At 39.5% G+C, this 20160-nt stretch overlaps 1 protein-coding gene across 3 annotated transcripts; it reads right to left on the bottom strand.

The window, feature by feature from the left end:
* Window positions 1-330: 330 nt before the first annotated feature.
* fam193a (family with sequence similarity 193 member A) lies at window positions 331-19777 on the bottom strand. 3 transcript variants are annotated; one of them, XM_079238143.1, is made up of 23 exons: window positions 19411-19777; window positions 18559-18633; window positions 15945-16187; window positions 12625-12800; window positions 12367-12534; window positions 11810-12056; window positions 11510-11634; window positions 11103-11250; window positions 10923-10997; window positions 10749-10823; window positions 10543-10655; window positions 9429-9671; window positions 9094-9250; window positions 8798-8941; window positions 7414-7692; window positions 6843-7065; window positions 6404-6757; window positions 4682-4964; window positions 4383-4569; window positions 3795-4034; window positions 2717-3608; window positions 1645-1726; window positions 331-1277 (listed from the first exon to the last, which is right to left on the bottom strand). In XM_079238143.1, exons 1-23 carry the CDS (start codon window positions 19627-19629, stop codon window positions 1184-1186), a joined length of 4842 nt encoding a protein of 1613 aa, XP_079094269.1. In that variant the 5' UTR covers window positions 19630-19777; the 3' UTR covers window positions 331-1183. The 3 variants fall into 3 exon arrangements, with proteins under 3 accessions (XP_079094269.1, XP_079094270.1, XP_079094271.1); XM_079238144.1 differs by having other exon boundaries at window positions 6452-6757; XM_079238145.1 differs by lacking the exon at window positions 9094-9250 and having other exon boundaries at window positions 9545-9671.
* Between the last annotated feature and the right edge of the window lie 383 nt (window positions 19778-20160).

The following is a 20160-nucleotide window of genomic DNA, read 5'->3' as shown; positions in this document are numbered from 1 at the left end:
GCTAAATGTGGCCAAGTGTTGGGATTGGAGTGAAAAAAACTTGTTATATCAATTAAACTGAGATATTTATAACGTTCCTTGTGATCTAGGAATGAAGAGCTGGAAATTTTCACATTTGACAATAAACCTTACATGCAGTTCGAGGCCAACTGTACTTCTTGAAATGAATGCTAATGACTGTACTTCCTTGGAGAACTTTTACTGTGTGTAGAAAATAAAATTTCACACAAGACACATAATCCTGCCATACTACTGTATTCCATCTTTCAAAAAAGAAAGACAAGATTTAATATTACTTAACAATATGTTAAAAGTAGCCAGTCTGGCTTCAATGTTAATACAATATACACTCTATGACAGATTTATAGTGTGAGTATTGTTCTTTTTCAATTTCATTCGGAAAGTATTCTGATACAAGCTGGCTACAGGTCAAAAATAAAGAAAACAAAAAAAACTGTAACTGGTACACTTTTACTCCGTTTGTTAAACAGAACTTAAAAACCAAAAAACGAACATTGTCAAGTATTACGGCTTCCTCCTTTCTGTGAGATATGGTGGAGGTGGAGGGGGGAAGGGGGAAGTGGAAACCAGCTAACCGAGCCCATTCCCTTGTCAATTGTGTGGATGAGATGCCGTGCTAGGAACAACGGGATAGTAAGTCACAATATCTCAAATACAGCTTTTAATTTATTACACTTTTCATTTTTTGGAGTTTCCATAGTCTTTTTTTTTATTTTTTTTTTTAAATAATGTATTCATTTCTTCTTCTTTTTTTCTTCGACGGAAACCATCCAGACATTGTAAGCATCTTTTGACTACAGCTAAACCAGTGGAAGAAAAGCATTTCAGACCCTGGCTCACTCAGTCAAGAGAAATGCTCAACTCAGACTAAAAGCACACAAGCACGCAAGGAAAATTAATCAGATGCAAAGTAGCATTCTGTGATTCTTTTTGTGTCACTTCATCTCAGCTTTGCAGGTGGGATCAGTCCAGATGGATCTGTGTTGTAACCACACACAGGGACAAAAACAAAGCAAGGCAGCGTGGGCGTGATTTGGGCACAGCCGGGAAGAAGTTGTGGGAGGACAAGTGGGTGGAGGTAAAAGGGATAGGGATGGAGGGTTGGGGTGGGCTTGTATAGTTGTTAAGGTACTGATTTGTGTCCTGACAGTTTCGAACATCCTCAATGTGCAGCAAATGTAGCTTTCTTCAAGCTAAAGTTTGACCAATTGATGGAAAGCCGCTGACGGTTCTGCCGGGCAGAGTCCAAGCAAAATCTGGAACAAAAGAAAACAAACAAACAATAGAGATTTTAAACCATCATAGATAATCAGTATTTGTATCCTAAGGCTTTAAAAACACATTGAAAATGTTTTTCCTTTTAGAATCAGCTGAAAAACTATTTAGTCTGAAGTGTTAATGTGCTTGCCGTTTCCCAATTACTGCCTTGTTTGCTGTTTCTGGGCAACTATTTACACATTGCTGTGAACTGGAAAAGCATGAAGTAAAGAAAACTGCTTGGACATGTAACTGAATTCTCTGCTACATGTGTCAATGGCTGAAAAAGACAGGAAATATGTCTGATATTCATGTTCATCAGCAGACTTCGCTGGTCAATTTGTGTAACCACAACGTCACAAATACCTTTTGAAGTACTCCACCTCCCTCTCCGTCTCATCCATCTCAGTGCTATCCAGGTCAATGTCTTTGGGCAAGAATACATCATCTAAAAACAAAACAAAAACAACTTCAAAAACAAAGTCATTTGTAAAACTACCAGCAAATAAATATTCTGCTGATGCTTGAAAATAATTCCCTGGTTCCAGTCCTGCTCCTCATCACATTAGGCCATGTACCAACAACTACTACAACATCAGAGAGGAACTACATGCAAAGTTAGCCACTTCAGCTTCTATTTGAATTTTCCTTCACACAAAACATCAGTTACTTCATCCTTAACAGATCTATCAATGACCAGTTTGGACACATTTTTCCAATGGATTTAATGGGAATCCAAGTTTCTGAACGTGCCTAAGATACACTATTTTTAGTATGGTTTTGATTGTCTAAGAAGTGAAAATAAACGTCATGTTAAAATGGCTCAAACTGTCCATAACACAGTAGATAAAGATTTTTTTTTTTTTTTTTAACATATATTGTGCTTTTTTTTTTTTTTTTTTTAAAGTGCATGAAATAAAAACTATATGCTGTGTTTATTCTCTGAAAAAGAACATCAACATGTATTTTCAAAGTACAGTCTAATCTAACAATATAAATGTTCACTAATGTGATGTAAAGTAATGACTGAACAAACTAACAGCTATGCTATGCAACAGGCTTCAGTGAAGACACACCCCTACCAGGAGCAGCAGCTTCTCTACAGAGTACAGGAAATAACAGCAGGTGTTTAGAACAATACCGTCAATTTGCTGGACAGGTTACCTTTACCATTATGTAGATTATATTCTGTCTTGACTTGAGGAATAATTCTGCTGGTGCTAGCTTTAGCTTATCTGCCACTTAATATACTCCTCTCGTGATAGACTGGTTCAAAGAGTAAAGAATGATTTACTCTTCCTGGTTTTTAAGGTGATTGCCAAAAAAAACATTGGGGTTAAATTTCCACTGTAAATGGACAAAATGCAGTTAACATGTCAGAACTAGTTAACACACAATCAGATGATCAAACCTAACTATGCATGTCAGTTATACCAACCGATGGAGCTGTTCATCTTCTCCCCTTTCTTCTTCTTGCTCTTCTTAGCCTTGCCTTTGGGCTGCGGTGACTCTGCATTGGGGAGCTTGCCATTCTGGTGCATTTGCTCAGACTGTGAGGCTGGAGGGGGGGAGGGGGAAGAGTTTGACACAGGGGGACTTATCCTGTCATCCTTGATTTGGGTGAGGGGTTGTGTTTGCTGCCTTTTTCCACTGACACTTCTGCAAGTACTTCTTTCCTCCCTGCGCGGTTCAGTGGTTGGGAGAGAAATGAGGGCCTCGGCGGGACTGACTCGCATCGCTTTGGTGTCTGTTGTAGTGGTAGGAGAGGTGCCATTAGCTAGCTTTGCAGTGTCATCACAGCTTTTGGGTAACTCCAAAGATCTCTTAACAGCAGCCTCAGAATTAGCCACCTTCACAGATTGCTTGACCTTCATCTTACTACTGACGTCAAGAGGAGATGTGCCGTTGTGGAGGATGACTGGGGAGTCGGGGGTGTTGGTCTCAATAGAAAGCCCCTTTTCAGTGGGGCGTTTTGGGCTGTGCTGCGAGTTGGGTTGGGATGGGAGCTCAAATTTCGGTTCTTTCTGGTCAGGGAGGCGAATGAGGGTTTGAAGCAGCTGTGACTTTCCGTTCTGAAGGTTATCTAGGACGTTCTGAGCTGTCTGTTTGAGGGGTTGTGGGTTGTTTTGAGGGGGTGCAGTGTTTTCCTTTGCTTTCTCTTTCTTTTTCTTCTTAGCAGCGCGATGTTGCTGCAGCTCCTGCAGCCGTAGCAGTTCCTTTTGAAGTGCTGCCTCTTCCTCTTCCTGCCGCTGCCGCCTGTGTTGCTCTTCCATCAGCTGCTGTTCCTCCCTTTCACGGGCCTCTGCCTCCAAACGAGCCTTCTCCTCCATCTGAACCACACAAAGACATACACCTTCAGGATAAAGGTACCTTCGACACATCAATCAAAACAACCCCATCTTAGCCATATGGTTATGTCTGCCAGAAGTTGTGACAAGAGACTTAGAGGGAAGGTTGATGCAAACTGCAGAATATTGATTGCTCTAAAAATGAGTCAAACAGGAGAAATAAATGACCTTCTTTTGTTTGTGCCTTGCTCGCTTGGCTGCCTTAGAACTGGAAGTGGGTTTACTGTCAGCACTGTTGATGAACTGAACCAGGTCCTCCACCCGCCTGTGGTCCTCCACCCCTCCATCTCTTTCTATCATCGGTTGCTGTTCCTCTCGCTTTGGCTGTTCCTCCTTCCGCTTTGTCAGGCGCAAGCGCAGTTTCTCACGCATTTCTGCATAGTTTCTACTGGTAGGAGCAGCTGGTGGCTGGAAATCATACAGAAAACAACAGTAACTGTATAGATGAAGAAATTAATCCTGCATTAATGATTCACCAGGTGCACCGTGGTATGTCACATTCAGATGCAACAGAAAGAATAAAAAGCAGTAATGACAAAGTTGGTGTGAAACACTAAAGGAGATGAACTAGCAGTTGCATAGTAGCTTCAATGTTACGTAAACATTACAGTATAACCGAACTAAAGCACGGGCGAAGGACTCCATGTCCAAATCTTGCCCGCCAGCTTTTGCGTGTGATTTAATCCCAGCAAAGGAACTTGTTCTTGTGGAATTACAATCATTTCAGGTGAACATGGCAACGTCAGTGAGTCTTACCCCTCCATGGCCAAAGAATTCGCAGTAGCAGCAATCACAGTATTTTCCCTCCTTCTGGTTGGTTGAAGTGGAGGTGGAGGAGCTGTGCTCGGAGCAGCTGTCTTCATCCTGACTTTCCTCCCCGTCGTATGGCTGATGTTCATAAGAGCCGTTACCTTCACAGCGATGGCCTTCGCAGTCAGGATCACTGAGAAAAACATCTTGTTTAAAACCAAACACTATCCACACCTGGATTTTCCCTTCATCACAACAGACTGAATTACTTTCCCTCTCAAATGAGTCTGAGTTCATAGACGTACCTGCAGACACTAGGGGGGGCACTGACAGGACCATCCGCTGAAGGCGCTGGAGGTTCTGCAGGTGGGAGGCATAGACCCTGCTGGGACTCCACAAAGTCTGGAGCCTGAGTGGCCATCTTTGGAAAGGGCTGCGAGCTCATTGTAGGGAGGTGCGTTGTGGGTGCTGGGGGTAGGGCAGGGCCCACAAGTGGGGGGAGAGAAGTCAGTCCTGTGGAGCAGTTTCTGGAGATGGCTGACGTGGGTTGCCTGTGGTCCTCTTTACCGAGACTGTGAAATACCTCATCTAGAGAACACACAGAATTATATCCTTTATTTTAGTCTGTTAACTAACTGTATTAAAACACATTCATATACCGTGGGTCTCCTCAAAAATGAAAAAAAAAAAAGGTTCAACCCAAACAGAGCTTTACTGCCGAGTTGTGAGCACTGACACTAAAGTGTTGCTGCCGTGTTCAAACATTGTGTTTGTGCTGAAGCAAATAAATGCTGATAAACAGTTACATTTTTCTTATTACCAGCATTAATAACAGATGCTGGTAGATCTAGTGTGTGGCTGAGAGATTAGAAAAGGCCACAGTGGCATTTCTCGCAGTTGCAATTGTATTGTAAGAAAAGTTAAAGCAACTACAGTTCCAATGCAGCGTGCTGGCGATGCCGTTTGCTTCACAGGTAAAACATTTCCATAATTTAAAATAAATTTTCATCAGATGCTGAATAAATGTTGTAAAGTTTACTTTCTATGTGGAAAATTAAATTCTTTAGTTTTACAACAAAAGTTAAGAGCTTGTTGAAGCATCTGACACTAAAAGCACCGATTTTGTTTTCATAAAATAAATAGGAATAAATTACTCGGAGGACTCCAAAACTATTTGAAATTAAACACAACAATCAAACTATACTTTAACTTTAACTTGGACCAAGAACTTAAACTCTCCTGTAAGCCAAAGTTTCTCTCGGGCTACATATTATGGCTGATAAACCTAAAGGTATACCATGCAGAACAACACTACAAAACAAAAATATTCCTATTCCATCATGTCCGATGACCAGCAAGAAGTGTGTGGTCGTATGTATGGGTGTGAAGAGACACCCATTTGCTTGCATTTCACACACAGTTATGAATTTTGTTGTGTTAAGAATGTTTTTTTTTTTGTGCTAAGACCTCTCATCATTTAGGTGATACGTGTATCATATTACAATAATATCTGTAATGACTAAAATAAAAGTCCATGTTTGAGGTTCATAGTCTCATACAACAGGTCAGACAGCCCAACAGAAAGTCTGTCAAAGCTTCCAAAGGAAGCTCTATGACTGCAGTTTCACTTCTTCTTTTCTGACGCTGCTGTACAGCAAAAGTCTACAAGACTAAATTCATCATCTGCAAACAGTAATTGCTTGGCTGACCTTTCACACAGAAAAATGGCATTAAGCATCTATTTTACAATCTCTTCGTACTTCGATTAAAAATTACGGAATCAACCAAATAACAAATAAATCCCAAAATACTAAATGATTAACCTGCTGAATGCTATTAATGAATATCTCACACAGTTGTTCAAAAATATGCTTCACTTTCCTTAATAGTTAAAAAAAAAAAAAAAAAAAAAAAAAGATTTCTTATTCAAATATGTGTGTTTGACAACTTTATGAGTGATCATTGATTTAATCACAAGAAAACTTTATCAGTACAAACCTAACGACTACTCCTACTTCCTATATTACCTATTGAGTTGGGTCTTTTAGATGCAAGGTGGATGGGTGGGTTATTACTTGACTGGACAGTGGTGGCAGTGCAGGACACAGAGGATGTGGCGGCAGACGTGGCCATTACTATGCGGCTGGTTTCCATGAAGGCATCCTGGAAATTGTAGAGACACTTCTTCTTGGCGCCAGTCTTCTTCGGCTCTTTATATTCAGAAGAGGAACATGACGACGACGACGATGATAATGATGATGACAATGACGATGAAGAAGAAGGGGTTAGAGGTGTGGGCAGTGGGGGATGCTCCCCTTGGAGGGAAACAGAAGGTGTTTGTGGAAGGGGCACATCAGTGAGAGGCGGTCCAAGCATGTCACCTGTGGATTACCACAGACAGATAATGATGATCTCTGTTTTAACAGCTTTTGGTTTAGTTGTTTCTGCCGTTGTCGGGTGGCTCACCTGGCAGGCATTCGTGCAACAACACAGATGGATTCCAGCTCTTCATCACAGCAGCATCCCACAGATTCTCAAACTTGAGAGAGAGGCACTGAAGTGAGCTGTTCCAGTCACCTGCTCCACCTGTACTACCAAAGCAGTTCTGGTATACGTGCTCTGGTATCGATGTGCTGAAGGCTGGCTGCTTGGCCGCTGAGTGGTTTGATGTGGGGTTTGGGGGAAGAGGCTTAAGGAAGAAAGAAAGAAAAAAAAAAAAAAAGAAAAGAAAAAAAAAAAAAAAGGTCATTTAGTGGGAAATAAGTACGGAATGCTGTTGGGGTTTCTAGTTTGGCTTTCGTCCATCCCCTTGTGGCAAACACAGAAATTACAGTGACAGTAAGTGAAACTACAACACAAAGCTTAGTTTTTATTCCTGGAACCTTAAAGAAAAAAAAAACCCCAGTGATAAGGAAATGAATCAAATTTCCCTTAAAGACATTCTTCACACTTTGATTTTATACAACAATTGATTACAACGAAGAAATAAATCTATAAGAAGCTGGACAGATGCTTTGGCTACAAAAATGATCCTCACCTTGTTGTGTGTGAGAGGAGGACTGGGTGGGTAGAGTGTAGGGTGGAGTAGGGGCCGGGAGAAATTGTGCAAGGGCACGTGGCCGTGGATATGTGGGTACAAGTGGAGGGCAGGGTGTGCGGGGGGTGTCTTGCTGTCTGTGAAGAACTGGTGTCCCACAGCGGGGGGAGGCACAGCGTGGAGCCGACTGGGTGGCAGACATGTGGCAGGACCCAAGGTGGATGAGCTGGGGTCCTGGTTGCACACATGGCACTCGCAGACATGCTGAACCTGCTCTACCTGAGGATGGTCAATATATATTCAAAATAAATGAACCAGCATTCTGGAGGGTGTGAAAGGATTTTCCATTAATGCAAAAGATGAAGTAATCTGCGGTTTTTGTGATTTATGCATACATCATGAACGCACACACACATAACAGCACTGGGAGCGCAGAAGTTGTTTAGGGAAATAGGCCTTGTTCATCTTTGTCGAGGAAATTAAAGCGATTTAAGACAGTGATGTTTTTGACTGATCAAACTGTCGAGGTGAGAAGGTGCGCAAACTGGAAATATGCTTTTACTGTGAAGAAACACCAGCGAGAAGCCTGAATCTGTGTGATCATCTGGGCAAACTGGAAACTTATGGCCTGGCCTCAGGTCTCCAGTTTCCATCTGACAACATCAAACACGTGAACTATTGTCCTTTGTCTTCCCCTTCATGGCCACAGACGGGCAATAGTCCACATCTTGGGTCGTCATCAGAGGTCAAACTCAGACATTTGTGCCTCTCCGCTCTGCGCCTGCCCGCCTTCATGCGTGAATCATGGACTTCCAGAGGCTCGGAGCACTTGTAAAGGCACTGAAGCCAGAGGCAGAGCTTGGCTAGCTAGCTACATTAGCTGGCATACTACTTCAACATACAGTTGGGGGGGGGGGGGGGGGGGGTTTAGACTTTTGAATCATGTAGCTTAAGCCGTATTTCCAGGATCTCCTACCCTACCTTTAAATAATTAGTTTTCTGCCCACCCAGTGGGTACCCAGTGCATGACCACGTCACATATGCATAAATTACAAAAATCATCCATAAGAATCAGAATAAATTTGTGTGCATCTTCCTTTTAATTAACGTAAACATTGATACAATCTATTTTTCAATACCACTGTGTTGGGGTATGCTGCTACATATCCCAGCTTGTGCTCTCAACAGATGTGCTTTCTGGCAGGGGGGATTATGGTGAGATAAAAGTAACATCAGCTTCTTCCTTATGTCTCCACAACTAGCAGGAAAAATTCCGTCCAAATTTTGACGACTACAAGGTTTATTCTTAGCACACTATGGCCACAAGCAATTGCTTCATTTACAAAGAATTGCCAAAGAAAACTCCTTCTGGGTGCTACAGTACCTGTTGGTGGTTGTAGGAGGGAGGAGCACTGTTATTCTTTCCTGAGGAAAGCTCTTCCTGCTGAACTGGGGACTCTCCAACAGCCTCGCCGTTAGGTTCCTCCTCATCGCCTTCTGATGAACTACTGCTGGTAATGTGAGGGGACTGAGCCGGAAAAAGAGAAGGAATTGAGTAATGGGTGAGGAACGGTACATTTCCCAAATTACCAGTAAGCAACTCATAATGATTATCGCTTCCATCATCCAGAAACTCAGCAGGGATTTTCACTACTAATCTTGGGTGAGTAGATCACTCACCCCTGCCTTCAGTGTCATGTTTTCACCCTCCCCATTGATGTTAGTATGAAGACCATTCACAGCAGCTGTCACAACACTGTTTTCCTCATAACTGCTCATAGGATAGATGTCCCCGAACTTATTGGACAATGGAGGCACTTCGTCATCATCACTAATACTACAAACACAGAAATAAATATTCATTTTAAAAAGAGAGTAAAAAAAACAAACAACATAACTGCTTTCAAAAGTAAATTATGTCTTGCAACATTTAAAACAGCTCACATAAATCGTTTGTTTTCAAGGGTGCGCTCCGAGTTACAACTAGTTTTTAGAAAAGTGAGAGGCTGACTTACAATGTGCTAGCATCTCCTTCTGGCAGTATGAGCCTCGGATGCTGCTGAATGGTGATGGGAGAACTTGAGTTGGAGCCAGATGCTGAACTGCCAGAGGAGAGACTGGGAGGATGCACTTCTGCCAGGTAATCCTGGGACTGTTCACCCTGCAAGGGCAGCTTGATGTGGAGGTCCTCAGCGATGGGTGAATCCATTATGCCACATGTCAGAATGTGGGAGAGACTGCAGTCATCACATGTACATCTGTTGGAAGAAGTTGGAAAAAACAAGACTAATATTGCATGTCCTTAAAAAAAATACTCACTTTTAATTATGGACATAATGTTTATTGATCAGAAATAATATTTATTGAAATCATAGTTATTTATTAAATAATACTTCTTGATCATTCACAAACTCTGAGTATTCAAAATGCCTATAGATAAGCACCAGTTTCCAAATCGTAAAAAACAGAGAGTAAAAAACATTAACATGTAGAAAAAATTCTATTCATAGTTTAAAAAAAAAAAGACGTTTCATTAAATCAAACTATATTGAGTACTCAGATCCAAGTCATTTTGTCTATAAACCTCAGTAGGAATATTGAAATATTTCAGTGTTTTTGATTTTTGTTAAACATGTTACAGAACATCTTAGACTGCAACAGTTGGTGCAGAGCAGGAAGTTGGTTTAAAAAAAAAAAAAAAAACTATGGAAAACACACTTTGGAGCTGAGAGAAGAGCTTTGTAATGTGTGTTCTGAAGGAGATGGATTAAGTGAGTCCTTGTGCAACAGTCATTACTTTGGACAACTTGAAGCTGGTAAGTGAAGTAATATCTGACACAGAAACAATCCCGCTCATTTATGGTCTTTATTTAAAGAGAAAAGTAGTATTACAAAAATCCTAAATCTGTTACATTTGGATTTATTGCAGTTATAATATCTGTTATATGGCTTTTTAGATGATGCTGCTGGACCCAAGTGCAAATTTTATTCTTGAGTGTCAACGTGTTGAATGACAGATAAAATTAGGTTTAAACACTAATAACTTTTAGGTAAGTCTGATTTTTCTGCACAGAAGATGACAAGAAGCCCCCCCAGCCGATGACACAGCAATCAAAATTAAAAACATACCTTCTTCTGTAATTACAGTTTGGACAGTCTGGGATGCTAAGACGAGATGAAAGCATTCTCATCGTGTCTGTGAAATTGTTGTCTCCGGTGGATGACTTTTTACTGTTCGGTAACTAAAAAGAAAGAAAAAAAAACAAAACACAAAAAGGCTTCAGAGCGTGCAAATGCAAATTTAAATCCACCGTGAGATGCTTGTGAATTAGTACCTGTTCTTCTATAAACCTCCTCTGCTTAAAGAACTCCCAATCCTCCTTCAGCATTCGCTGTTTTGTTTTCAAAGTCTGGAAATGGACAGATAATGAAAGCTAAACAAACTTACAAACTTAGATCAAAAAGAGAAACTGAAGTAAAATTATTCAGTCGGAACTTTGAACTCTTACATTTTTGCTGATCAAGGACTTATGTGGTTCTGTTCTTTGGTTGGTGAAAGTCTGACCCTCCACCTTAAAAAGCAGCTACAAAGATGTATATGAATAATACCTAAAACATCACCTTTACAAAACAACGTTGTACAAAAAACACTCAGCTTTTGTGAAATGTTTAAACTTAAGAATGCATACCTGTTCATCTACATAGTCATCTATCCTCTTCTCACACTCCTGCCATTCAGCAGCCACTGAAGCCATCTCCTGCTGCAGCTGCTGGTAGCTCTCTAACAAAGTCTGGTACATATCTTCATTGTATGAATCATGAGAGGCTGTACCGTGTCTGGAAATAAAAATAAATAAATAAATAAATAAATAAAAAGGAGAAATATAACACACCTGACACTTGAGTAAAAGATCACTGGGAGAGAGAATAAGACACCCATCTTTATTAACCACGAGGAACAACACATTTTAATGATTCAAGAAAAAAAAAACAACAATCAGTAGCTACAAATTAGAACATAAACACAGCAAGACAAGATCATGTTGACAGAATAACATGCCATAGTTTGTATTTTTAAAGAGGAACAATGACTTACTTCAGCTGTGCAATGAGTGCTGGTAAACTGCTGTGCAAGACTGGGTCAGAGAACACCAGATTTTCAAAAAGGTGCTTGTTGTGTAGCTCCCATGTCACCTGAAATTTCTGGAGGTGATCATTCTCCTGGAGAGAAAAAAACAGGGACCAAAGAAAGGTAGGAAGAAAAATATTAGAATTACAACCAAAACAATATAAGAAAAAAAAAAAGTTATTGGATATGCTAATATGGTGTTATATCAGACTGATCTGATTCATGACTTTATACAACTTATATTAGAAACACTAATCACAAACTAACCAGGGTGAGTAGGAAGCTGCTGATGGTGCGTGCAGCTTGGCAGAGGGCGCTATACTCTTCTAGCACCAGGGAGACGAACTGATGGGCCTGAGGAGGACCCTGGACTGCAGCTACAGTCCCTGAAAGTCCCGTAGTCTTAGAACCCGCAGAAAGATGCTTCAGTAGCCGCACTTTCACCTCCAAGACATACTCTCGAGCCTGCTGCTCCAGCCGCTGGTAGAGCTGATATGGATCTTTTAAACAAAGTCTACAAGTGGAAAAAACACCATTTAATTTTAAGCTATTTTTAAAAATACTTTAAAAAGACAGTAAATTAAATCCAAAATTACTTAATCTCCAAATTACACATATATCTGGCTCACGAGATGGCACTGTAACAAAGTTGAAGCTGTATTGTTGCAAGTTATTCTAAGGTTTTCAAGCCTTTGTTTTTTTTTTGTTTTTGTTTTTTTAAGAGGCTTGTTACTTGTGTTTATAGGGGCTTGTATAGCTCAACAGAGACCCCTAGTGGAGGGAAAAAAAAAAAAAAAAAAAAAAAGATCTTTTTATGATGGTACCTGTCCACCAGCTCCTTCATGCCTTCTTTGTCTCTTTCAAGGGGCTGGTCATGGTCATCTGCAAGTGGTGTCCCTGTCTGCCGGTAGATACAACGCACCAGATAGCGAACCTCCGACCAGTGGTTCTGGAGCTGCTGTGACTCCCGTTCCGATTCAGCAGAGATCTCCCTGTCAGCATCATAAATTTACAAAAATCTCAACAAAAACACACCAAGAATAATCTTCAATCAATTTAATCTTACTTCAAAATTAACTGACCGTCTTTCATTGCAGGCTTCACAGCTGCAAACCGTATCAGAAGGCATTGGTGCAGTGAGGTCCGGAGCAGGAAGCATGGGTAGTGTAGGTGCAGCATTGGTCAGTCTGTCTGCCATGGCCATTTCCCGTCCCATGGTTCCATTACTCCCTGGCATGTGCAAAAGAAAGTCCTGACTCTGTGGACAAAACAAAATTTAAAATGCGGATTAAAAAAAACAGAACAGTTTTTTGGATAACTTCTGCAGCTGTTCCATGATGTTTTCAACTGTTTTGAAGATGGTTATAAGGGGCACTAGGGTCTCAAGTTCAGTTGATATCACCTTTAATTAGGATGCAATCAAACAATATATTTGGGAAGATACCAAACCCAAGACCAACATCTAAGACAATAGTATTTTCAAACAGGAAATATATCTACCAAAGCAACCAATTCAGAAAACTAAAGCGAAATTTAGATCTATATATAACTAGCAATAATGTAACGACAAGTCTGCTGGCATTTATGCATGAGGTTACACAAACATATGAGACACAAATCAAGTGCAATTAATATTTTCACAGAGGTACGCATATTTACCTATCTCTTTAGCACAGCTAAACACCAACAAAAAAACCAAAACAACCAAGAGCAGCTCACAGCGAAGATTGTTTCACATTCAGAAATATAAGTCTACAGAAGATGGGAAAAGCACTGTGCAAATGCATGTCCAGAAACTAAACTACATCAAAACTTCTAAAGATGTAAGGAGCACCTGCAGATGCTACCATGAGCCCAGCATGTTCGCGTGAGTGTTGGGAAGGACAGTACACCAAAAAAAAACCTGTCCAATTCCCACAGAGGTAGACCAGAGATACAGAGATGTTATCCCTTAAACAACTAGAACAAGCACTCAGAGCGCAGACTTCTGCCAAGCAGCTCATTTCCACCCATGTTGTGACTCCTACCCTGTTATAGTCTTACATTAGATAGATTCATTGTAATAACGAACACACACTGTGTCAGCTGTATTGTGGCACTTGATTTATGTTTATATCTTAGTTTATTTTCTTGCACTTATGAAAATTCCAAAGGTCGCTTATTTTTCCTGTTCTGGATCAGAATAACCAGGCTTTTGCAAGGATCCAGATCTATCATTGATATATTGTAATAGCTGTTGGGGACATCTGCAGTGTTTTTTAGCCAAGCACCATGATCATTTATTGAGGAATTATTTGCATATATATTGAAAGTTGCAAACATAATGACAGATAAAACTATAACCTCTGTTGTCACGGTGAGGTAAAAGATCACACATTAAGAATTTTAAGTAATATACCATCAAAAACACCTGCTTAACACACATATGCTTTTATTTTATTCTACTGTCCACTATGCATGTTCAATTTTAGGTTAAAATGATCCCTCACCTCCTGCCTTAAAAGGAAAAACATGGGGTCAAACTTAATGTGGGTCAATAAAAGTTGAGATTGGCACAGTCTTGTGCTCGTCCCAATTCTTCTTTTTTTTGTAAGAAAACTGTCATGCACATTGTACTGATGGCCAAATTAGGTGAAAGAATGCAAAAATGTCCACATTTTGATGCTGAAACTGTACATTTACAGGAGAAACCGGGTATAAAAGAAGGCTGTGAGAGGATTTTTTTTATCATTATAATTTTCAGGCCTAAAATCTACAGTGTAGCAGTCACACTGTAGCATGAATATTTCATGGAAAAAACTCATTATTTGACAAAAAATACTAACTTGTCATTTCAGACGCAGAAAGTTTGGTCTTTTGTGACCAGTTTAGACTTTGAATGACATTTGTACTTCAAAGTATATCTGAGTTATCTGACTCCAAAGTCACTGGATTTTGTCAAAACCCAGTAATGAATCACTTCTTAAAACCAGAGCCATCTTCTCCCAATCAAACTGTACATTTTCATTTAATTTTGCGTTGGTTTTCTATAAATGTAGTCTGTTATCTGGAAAAAAAAAAAACTATGATGGCAAAGAATGCTTAAAAAGTGTAATAAGTAAAAACAATGATAAGTGTGCCTTTATGCCTTCGGACACATAAAATCAGCAGAGAATGAGACCTTACTGTCTCTAAGCAAACGTTTTAAAATAATGTATCCAAAATACAACTAAAACATTTATTTTAGGTCTGCATTAACTATGCATTATTCAAATTAATTCCCAATTAAATCAGTTGTCAGAAAACAATTAACATGTAAAGAAATTAAGATACAAATGTGAAACACGGCCTTTTTAAAAAAAAAAAAAAAAATGGTCAAGAGTGACGAGCTGTTAATAACCAACAGCTTTAACAATTACCTCCTTCAATCACAACCCAGATGACGAAGTGATGCTGCATGTCGATGAGAAAAAGCTTTGTTTAATGTGGCTTTTCCACAGCTGTGATAATGTTCCAGTGTTGTCCCAACAGAGACACAAGCTGAGCACATATAGGCAGTTCAACATAAAAAAAAGGCTCTTTATATGGAGAATCAGTCTTCACACACAAGCCCTTTTCATACAGCATGCTCACGGCGGGACTGAGACATATTCATTTAACCAACACCTTCTTGTTTCAAAGGTATGGAGGTGGAATTGGGGGGAGGGTGGTATGGGCAGGGGTAAAGTTCATCAGCCCCTTAACCAGCAAGAGAGGTTATTACAGTGGCACAGAACCAAATGGACAAGTGTTAAGCAGTACAGCATAGCATGCCACACTAACCAACAACATTGGAGTCAATCAGTTGATTTTGATTTGACACGACGCATTTAGAGCCATATAGAGCTATATCCCCCTTTAATTACAATGAACAAGAAAAGGGGAAAGTGAAAATTTTAAAAAAAAAAAAAAAAGGGCTGTTATATTCTCTATTAAACAAAAAAATAAGAGTATTTACAATATTTATATGTTTAACTGCATGTTGTACTAGATGTACTCAGTTCATAATATTCAGATCACGAAACAAAGCAGATATTTGGGCTTGAAGCAGTTATTTAGTTAGCCAAGCCAAAGCAGGCTGGAGGCATTTAATTTTGCAGACGGACCATGATTACTGTCTCTTAACAGCAACAGCTGCAGCTCATGTTGGCTGCATGCATTTGGGCTACTCAGTATCAAAACCAGAAGTGCCAAGTGAGCTGCTTCATCCATTGAAAGAATAACAACAGCTGCATGACTAACTGCAGATAGGGAAAAGATGATAGAACAAATTGCATCACAACAGTGGATTCCCACCTATCTAGCCCATTTACTACAGCAGCTTTTGGTTGTCTCAGCCGTCAGCTTCAACATTTTAAAATCTCTCCAAACCCAGTTGACTTACCCCTAATGACTGCTCCAGAGTAGTGCGTCGGTCCTCCTTCTCTACTGTGCGTCTGCAATCAGAACATACCCACAGAGGCAGCTGGAGGGCACTGGGTGTGCTGGCAGGCTGTGCCGTACCATTCTGGCCTGTGATGCCTGCCTCTGAAGGCACAACGCTGTCTTTACGCTCACATCGGCACAAGAGGCATCGATCACCAGCTGTGTAGGGTGCCCGCTGATTCAGGCCAAATGTGAATGGAGTCTGTTGGGGGGGGGGGGGGTACATAGGAGGAAAAAAATTTTTTAATGTGCAATAATTTATAAAAACTACTAACAAAGCAACAACAACATTTAAATTTAAATATTATGAATAGTATTTGGTAACAAAAAGGCTTGTTTTAATATTTTGTTAAGGGAATAAATATTAACATCAACTTGTGTCTATTTATCTAATATTTTCAGTTTTGACTGGCTATCAATTTTTAATAAAAATCTAAACTGAGACTAAACTCGCTCCTACAATGCATAACTTCTGCTACATACATCAAGTCAGGTCCTAAATCCTCAATGAAGCACGGCAGGCAAAACAAGACTTTTATAAAAAAGTAACAGGCACATCATTTAAAATACTGAAAAATATACTTGATATACGCTCAAGTCAGTAAACGGACCATAGAAGACAACAAAGATAATAATAGGTGGAAATTGCAGTGAATGATTTCGACATAAATGTATGTAAGAGAAAGGTTTTGAGTATTAAAAGATGGTTAATTCGAAACCCTTCCTGCTATAGAATACAGATAGATCTCAGGAGATTCTGATTATGTGGGTATTGAGGTGGGTTGCTCATCTTCATACACACCACTGCAGCAGTGGTGTAGTCTGACTGAACCATCAATGCACCGAAAAGCAAAGCAGTAAATCAGAATGCTGCTAAATTTTTTCCCCATGTCGATACGATCTGATGCACTCTAGAGGTCAGATTAGGCAAGCCAACTCAAGTTTTTTTCATGTAAAGAAACGATACAAAAAATATTTCAGGACTATTGTCATCTGCAGTCATTTATACGTTCCTCTTTTTAACTAATTACAGCAATGAACATAATAAATCTGAAAATTAACTGTAAGCCTAAAATAGCAGATACTTAATAATGATAAGAACCATATCAGCCAGTATATGAGACACTACGTGGGATGGGATAGGATGTGTCAGCTGGCAATCTGGAAAAAGGCAATTTGCTGTTTGCTAATGTTGTCAAGCTGAAGAGTCAAAAGTGTTCAAGCAGTTAATGGTGAGCAGCTGCAGCCTGGCAAGTGGCAGAGACAAAGGTGGGGCTAATCTGCATATTCATAGATCTGTGAGTGTAGTATAAGCCTAAGTGTGGAATGCCACATAAGCCATTTTCAGGCATGAAGGGATTTTAATAGAGAACTCTAAATATATCTTTCTGTAAAACATAAATTAGTTTGTGAAGGTTTGAGAGATGCTAGGGGAGGAAGCTAAATAACAATAGCAAAAAAAGTAGTATGACTAACAAATTAATAATAAAAGAAAAAAAATCAGGGTGGTAAAAAAAGAAGAAAATAGGCAGATAATTTTAGCAACTACAGAACATATTTTCAACATGTCTGAAAAAAAGTCAGATTTCTGCCTGTGTTCTGGATTAAATGTCTTATTTTGTAAAAAAAAAAAAAAAAAAAAAAAAAAAAAAAAAAAAAAAAGATTCTCCAGTGCTACATAAATAAGTGTTTTTTATGATGTTATTAGTCATATGTTAACAATATTTAGAAGAATAATATGTCAGATTATCCATGTACTTATGAATGTTTTTTGGAATTGGTTTACAGAAAAATGAAACAAAAGTAAAACACAATAAATAGATGAAAATGAAGTTAATATGATCAAATTCTGTGTGCAGTTCCTAATTTCGTGTACTAACTTTTCTTTCTCTAAATTTTATGTTACATGGGATAATGCACTAGAACATTTAACTCTTCGTGGTATTTGTGAAAGTTCTATGACATCTGCAGATATAAACTTCACCTACATTTGCATGATTGTGGAACAAGCTAACAAATGATAACAGATCAGGGGCATTCTTCCTTCCATCAACTTGAAGACTCATACACTTTGACTTTTTAAAACACTAACTCACTTAACTTGAACTTATTTTGCTCTTCTGAATCTATTCTGTCCTTCAAAAAAAGGCAGCTTACATCAGTATTTCTTAATGTAGCGAAGCTTGAATCGTATTGCTTGATGTGATTCAAATAGTATAGAAGAGTGCTAAATGACTAAATGTATATTATTGTAGCCTAAATGTAAACGTATTATTTCAGAGTGTAAGGAAAATAACAGGTCAAACTGCCTTTTGGTTTCAGAAAACAAGGTAAAATACAAGCTTTGGTTTATTTAGAAAGGTCATTACATCGTCTGTCCAGCAAATTGGCCTCTACTCCATTGTTTACAGTACTCTGACCACTTCCTGCAGCACTACATGGATCACACAACCCATTCAAGCTGATGGTGATGCAAACTTAAATCTGGTTTTATGGTAAGTTGCTTCAAGAATCTGCAGCCAAAACACTGGTATCTGTAACACAAATACAGTGTTGATCTGATGCAAATTTACCTGAAGGACTCCAGAGAAGTCAGCATTAACAGGGCCTTCCGTAAACTGTGGAGCAACACTGCTGTTCAGTTTGACCTGAAGGGAAAGAAGCTATTTAATTTGTATATATAAATGTCAATGAGGCACATTTGGAATTCACAGAAAGCCTCATGAACTTTGAGAAGATGAAGTTGTTGTAGTGTTTATCAGAGGTATATATGATAGTCCTGTTTAATTGGATAACTGTGCTTTTCAGAAAAATAAACAAATTTAATTTAGTTTAACTTAAACTTGGATCCAAAATAATTACAATAACAACAATGATAAAGTCAAGTCAGTATGTAAAAACACAGTAAAACCCGACCAAATTCAAGTTGCTAATGCTGCTAGCATTAGCTACCATTAATGTTTATCTAAGAGCCAGTACCCTGTAAACCACCAGTGAAGAACCTAATGATACTTCTAAGTAACCTTGGCTTTGTCACCGTAATCTCCACCTACACGAACTGTATTAGCTGAAAATAATGCTTCCTGGTGTCCCAAGTTGTTGTCGATACAGCTATGATCTCTTAACTTAAGCTAACGAGTAAGACAAGTGTTCAGACAAGAAAGTTAGCTTAATGTTTACGGCAAATTGTCATTATAAAATAAAATCATCTGATCAGCTAAGCTATAATACTTGTTAATGGGCATTGTATTAGCAAGTATAATGACTATCATTAGCTGTAATTAAGCCAATTACTTGCTACGTTGCATTTGTTACCATGCTAACAGCACTCCCCTCATCATTCTCGGGCCCAAATCAGATTTGTCGTTGATAACACCGCTAGCTAGTCTTGACATCCACTGGTTAACATTGTGTGTGAATCTTACCTCGCCGTTTAAGCCCGCGATGGACCCTATATTCCCGCTCCCAGTATTACCAGATGTTAAAAAACTGACGACAGAGGCAGGTGTTGATGTTCCCGTACAGCCCAGGGCCGGAGCAACACCGGCCTTGCCACTAGTATTGCAGACAGCACTGCAGCTACTGCCACCGCCCCGCTTGTTCTTCCTGCGTTTAGCCCCCCGTTTAGCATCGGTTGGACTCATTTTTCCAACAAAACAAGCGAGGCAACTTGCCGTCCAGACTTGGCACAGTCTGTAGTGGAATGCCTTGTGCAATCACTAAGGTGTAAATCCGGGATAACGATTTAGAGACTCCCAAAACGACAGACACCCAGTCCCACCAAAGTGCAAGCCGACTTCATAGATTCCAATATGGCCTCCGGCCGGACTGCTTCAACCAGGCTCAGTTTGCGTCGCGACGAAAGGTGCGCGACCCACCACAGGGTTTATGGGAAATTGAGTTTGTTATGTTGAATCACTTAATAGATCTTTGAAGGAACTTTTAATCCAGACAGACTTAAGTTTGCACCGCCATCTGCTTGGTTGTGGTATGTATTTCATGTTTGCTGCAGAAAGTGGTGAGAGTAGGCTACTATAAACAGAGAAGTAGAAGCAACTTTGCATTCTGAAAACATAATCATGACCTTTAATCAATCTTGTGCGCTGAAATAACATGTATTTATTTAGGCTAAAATGGTTGTGTAATTGTTATCAGTACAGCTTCACAGAAGGAAG

The sequence above is a fragment of the Telmatherina bonti genome (assembly GCF_933228915.1).
Source record: "Telmatherina bonti genome assembly, chromosome: 3".
In the NCBI taxonomy this organism is placed as follows: Eukaryota; Metazoa; Chordata; class Actinopteri; order Atheriniformes; family Telmatherinidae; genus Telmatherina; species Telmatherina bonti.
The sequence above is the reverse complement of the archived record's forward strand: the minus strand, read 5'-3'. Positions and strand labels throughout refer to the sequence as shown.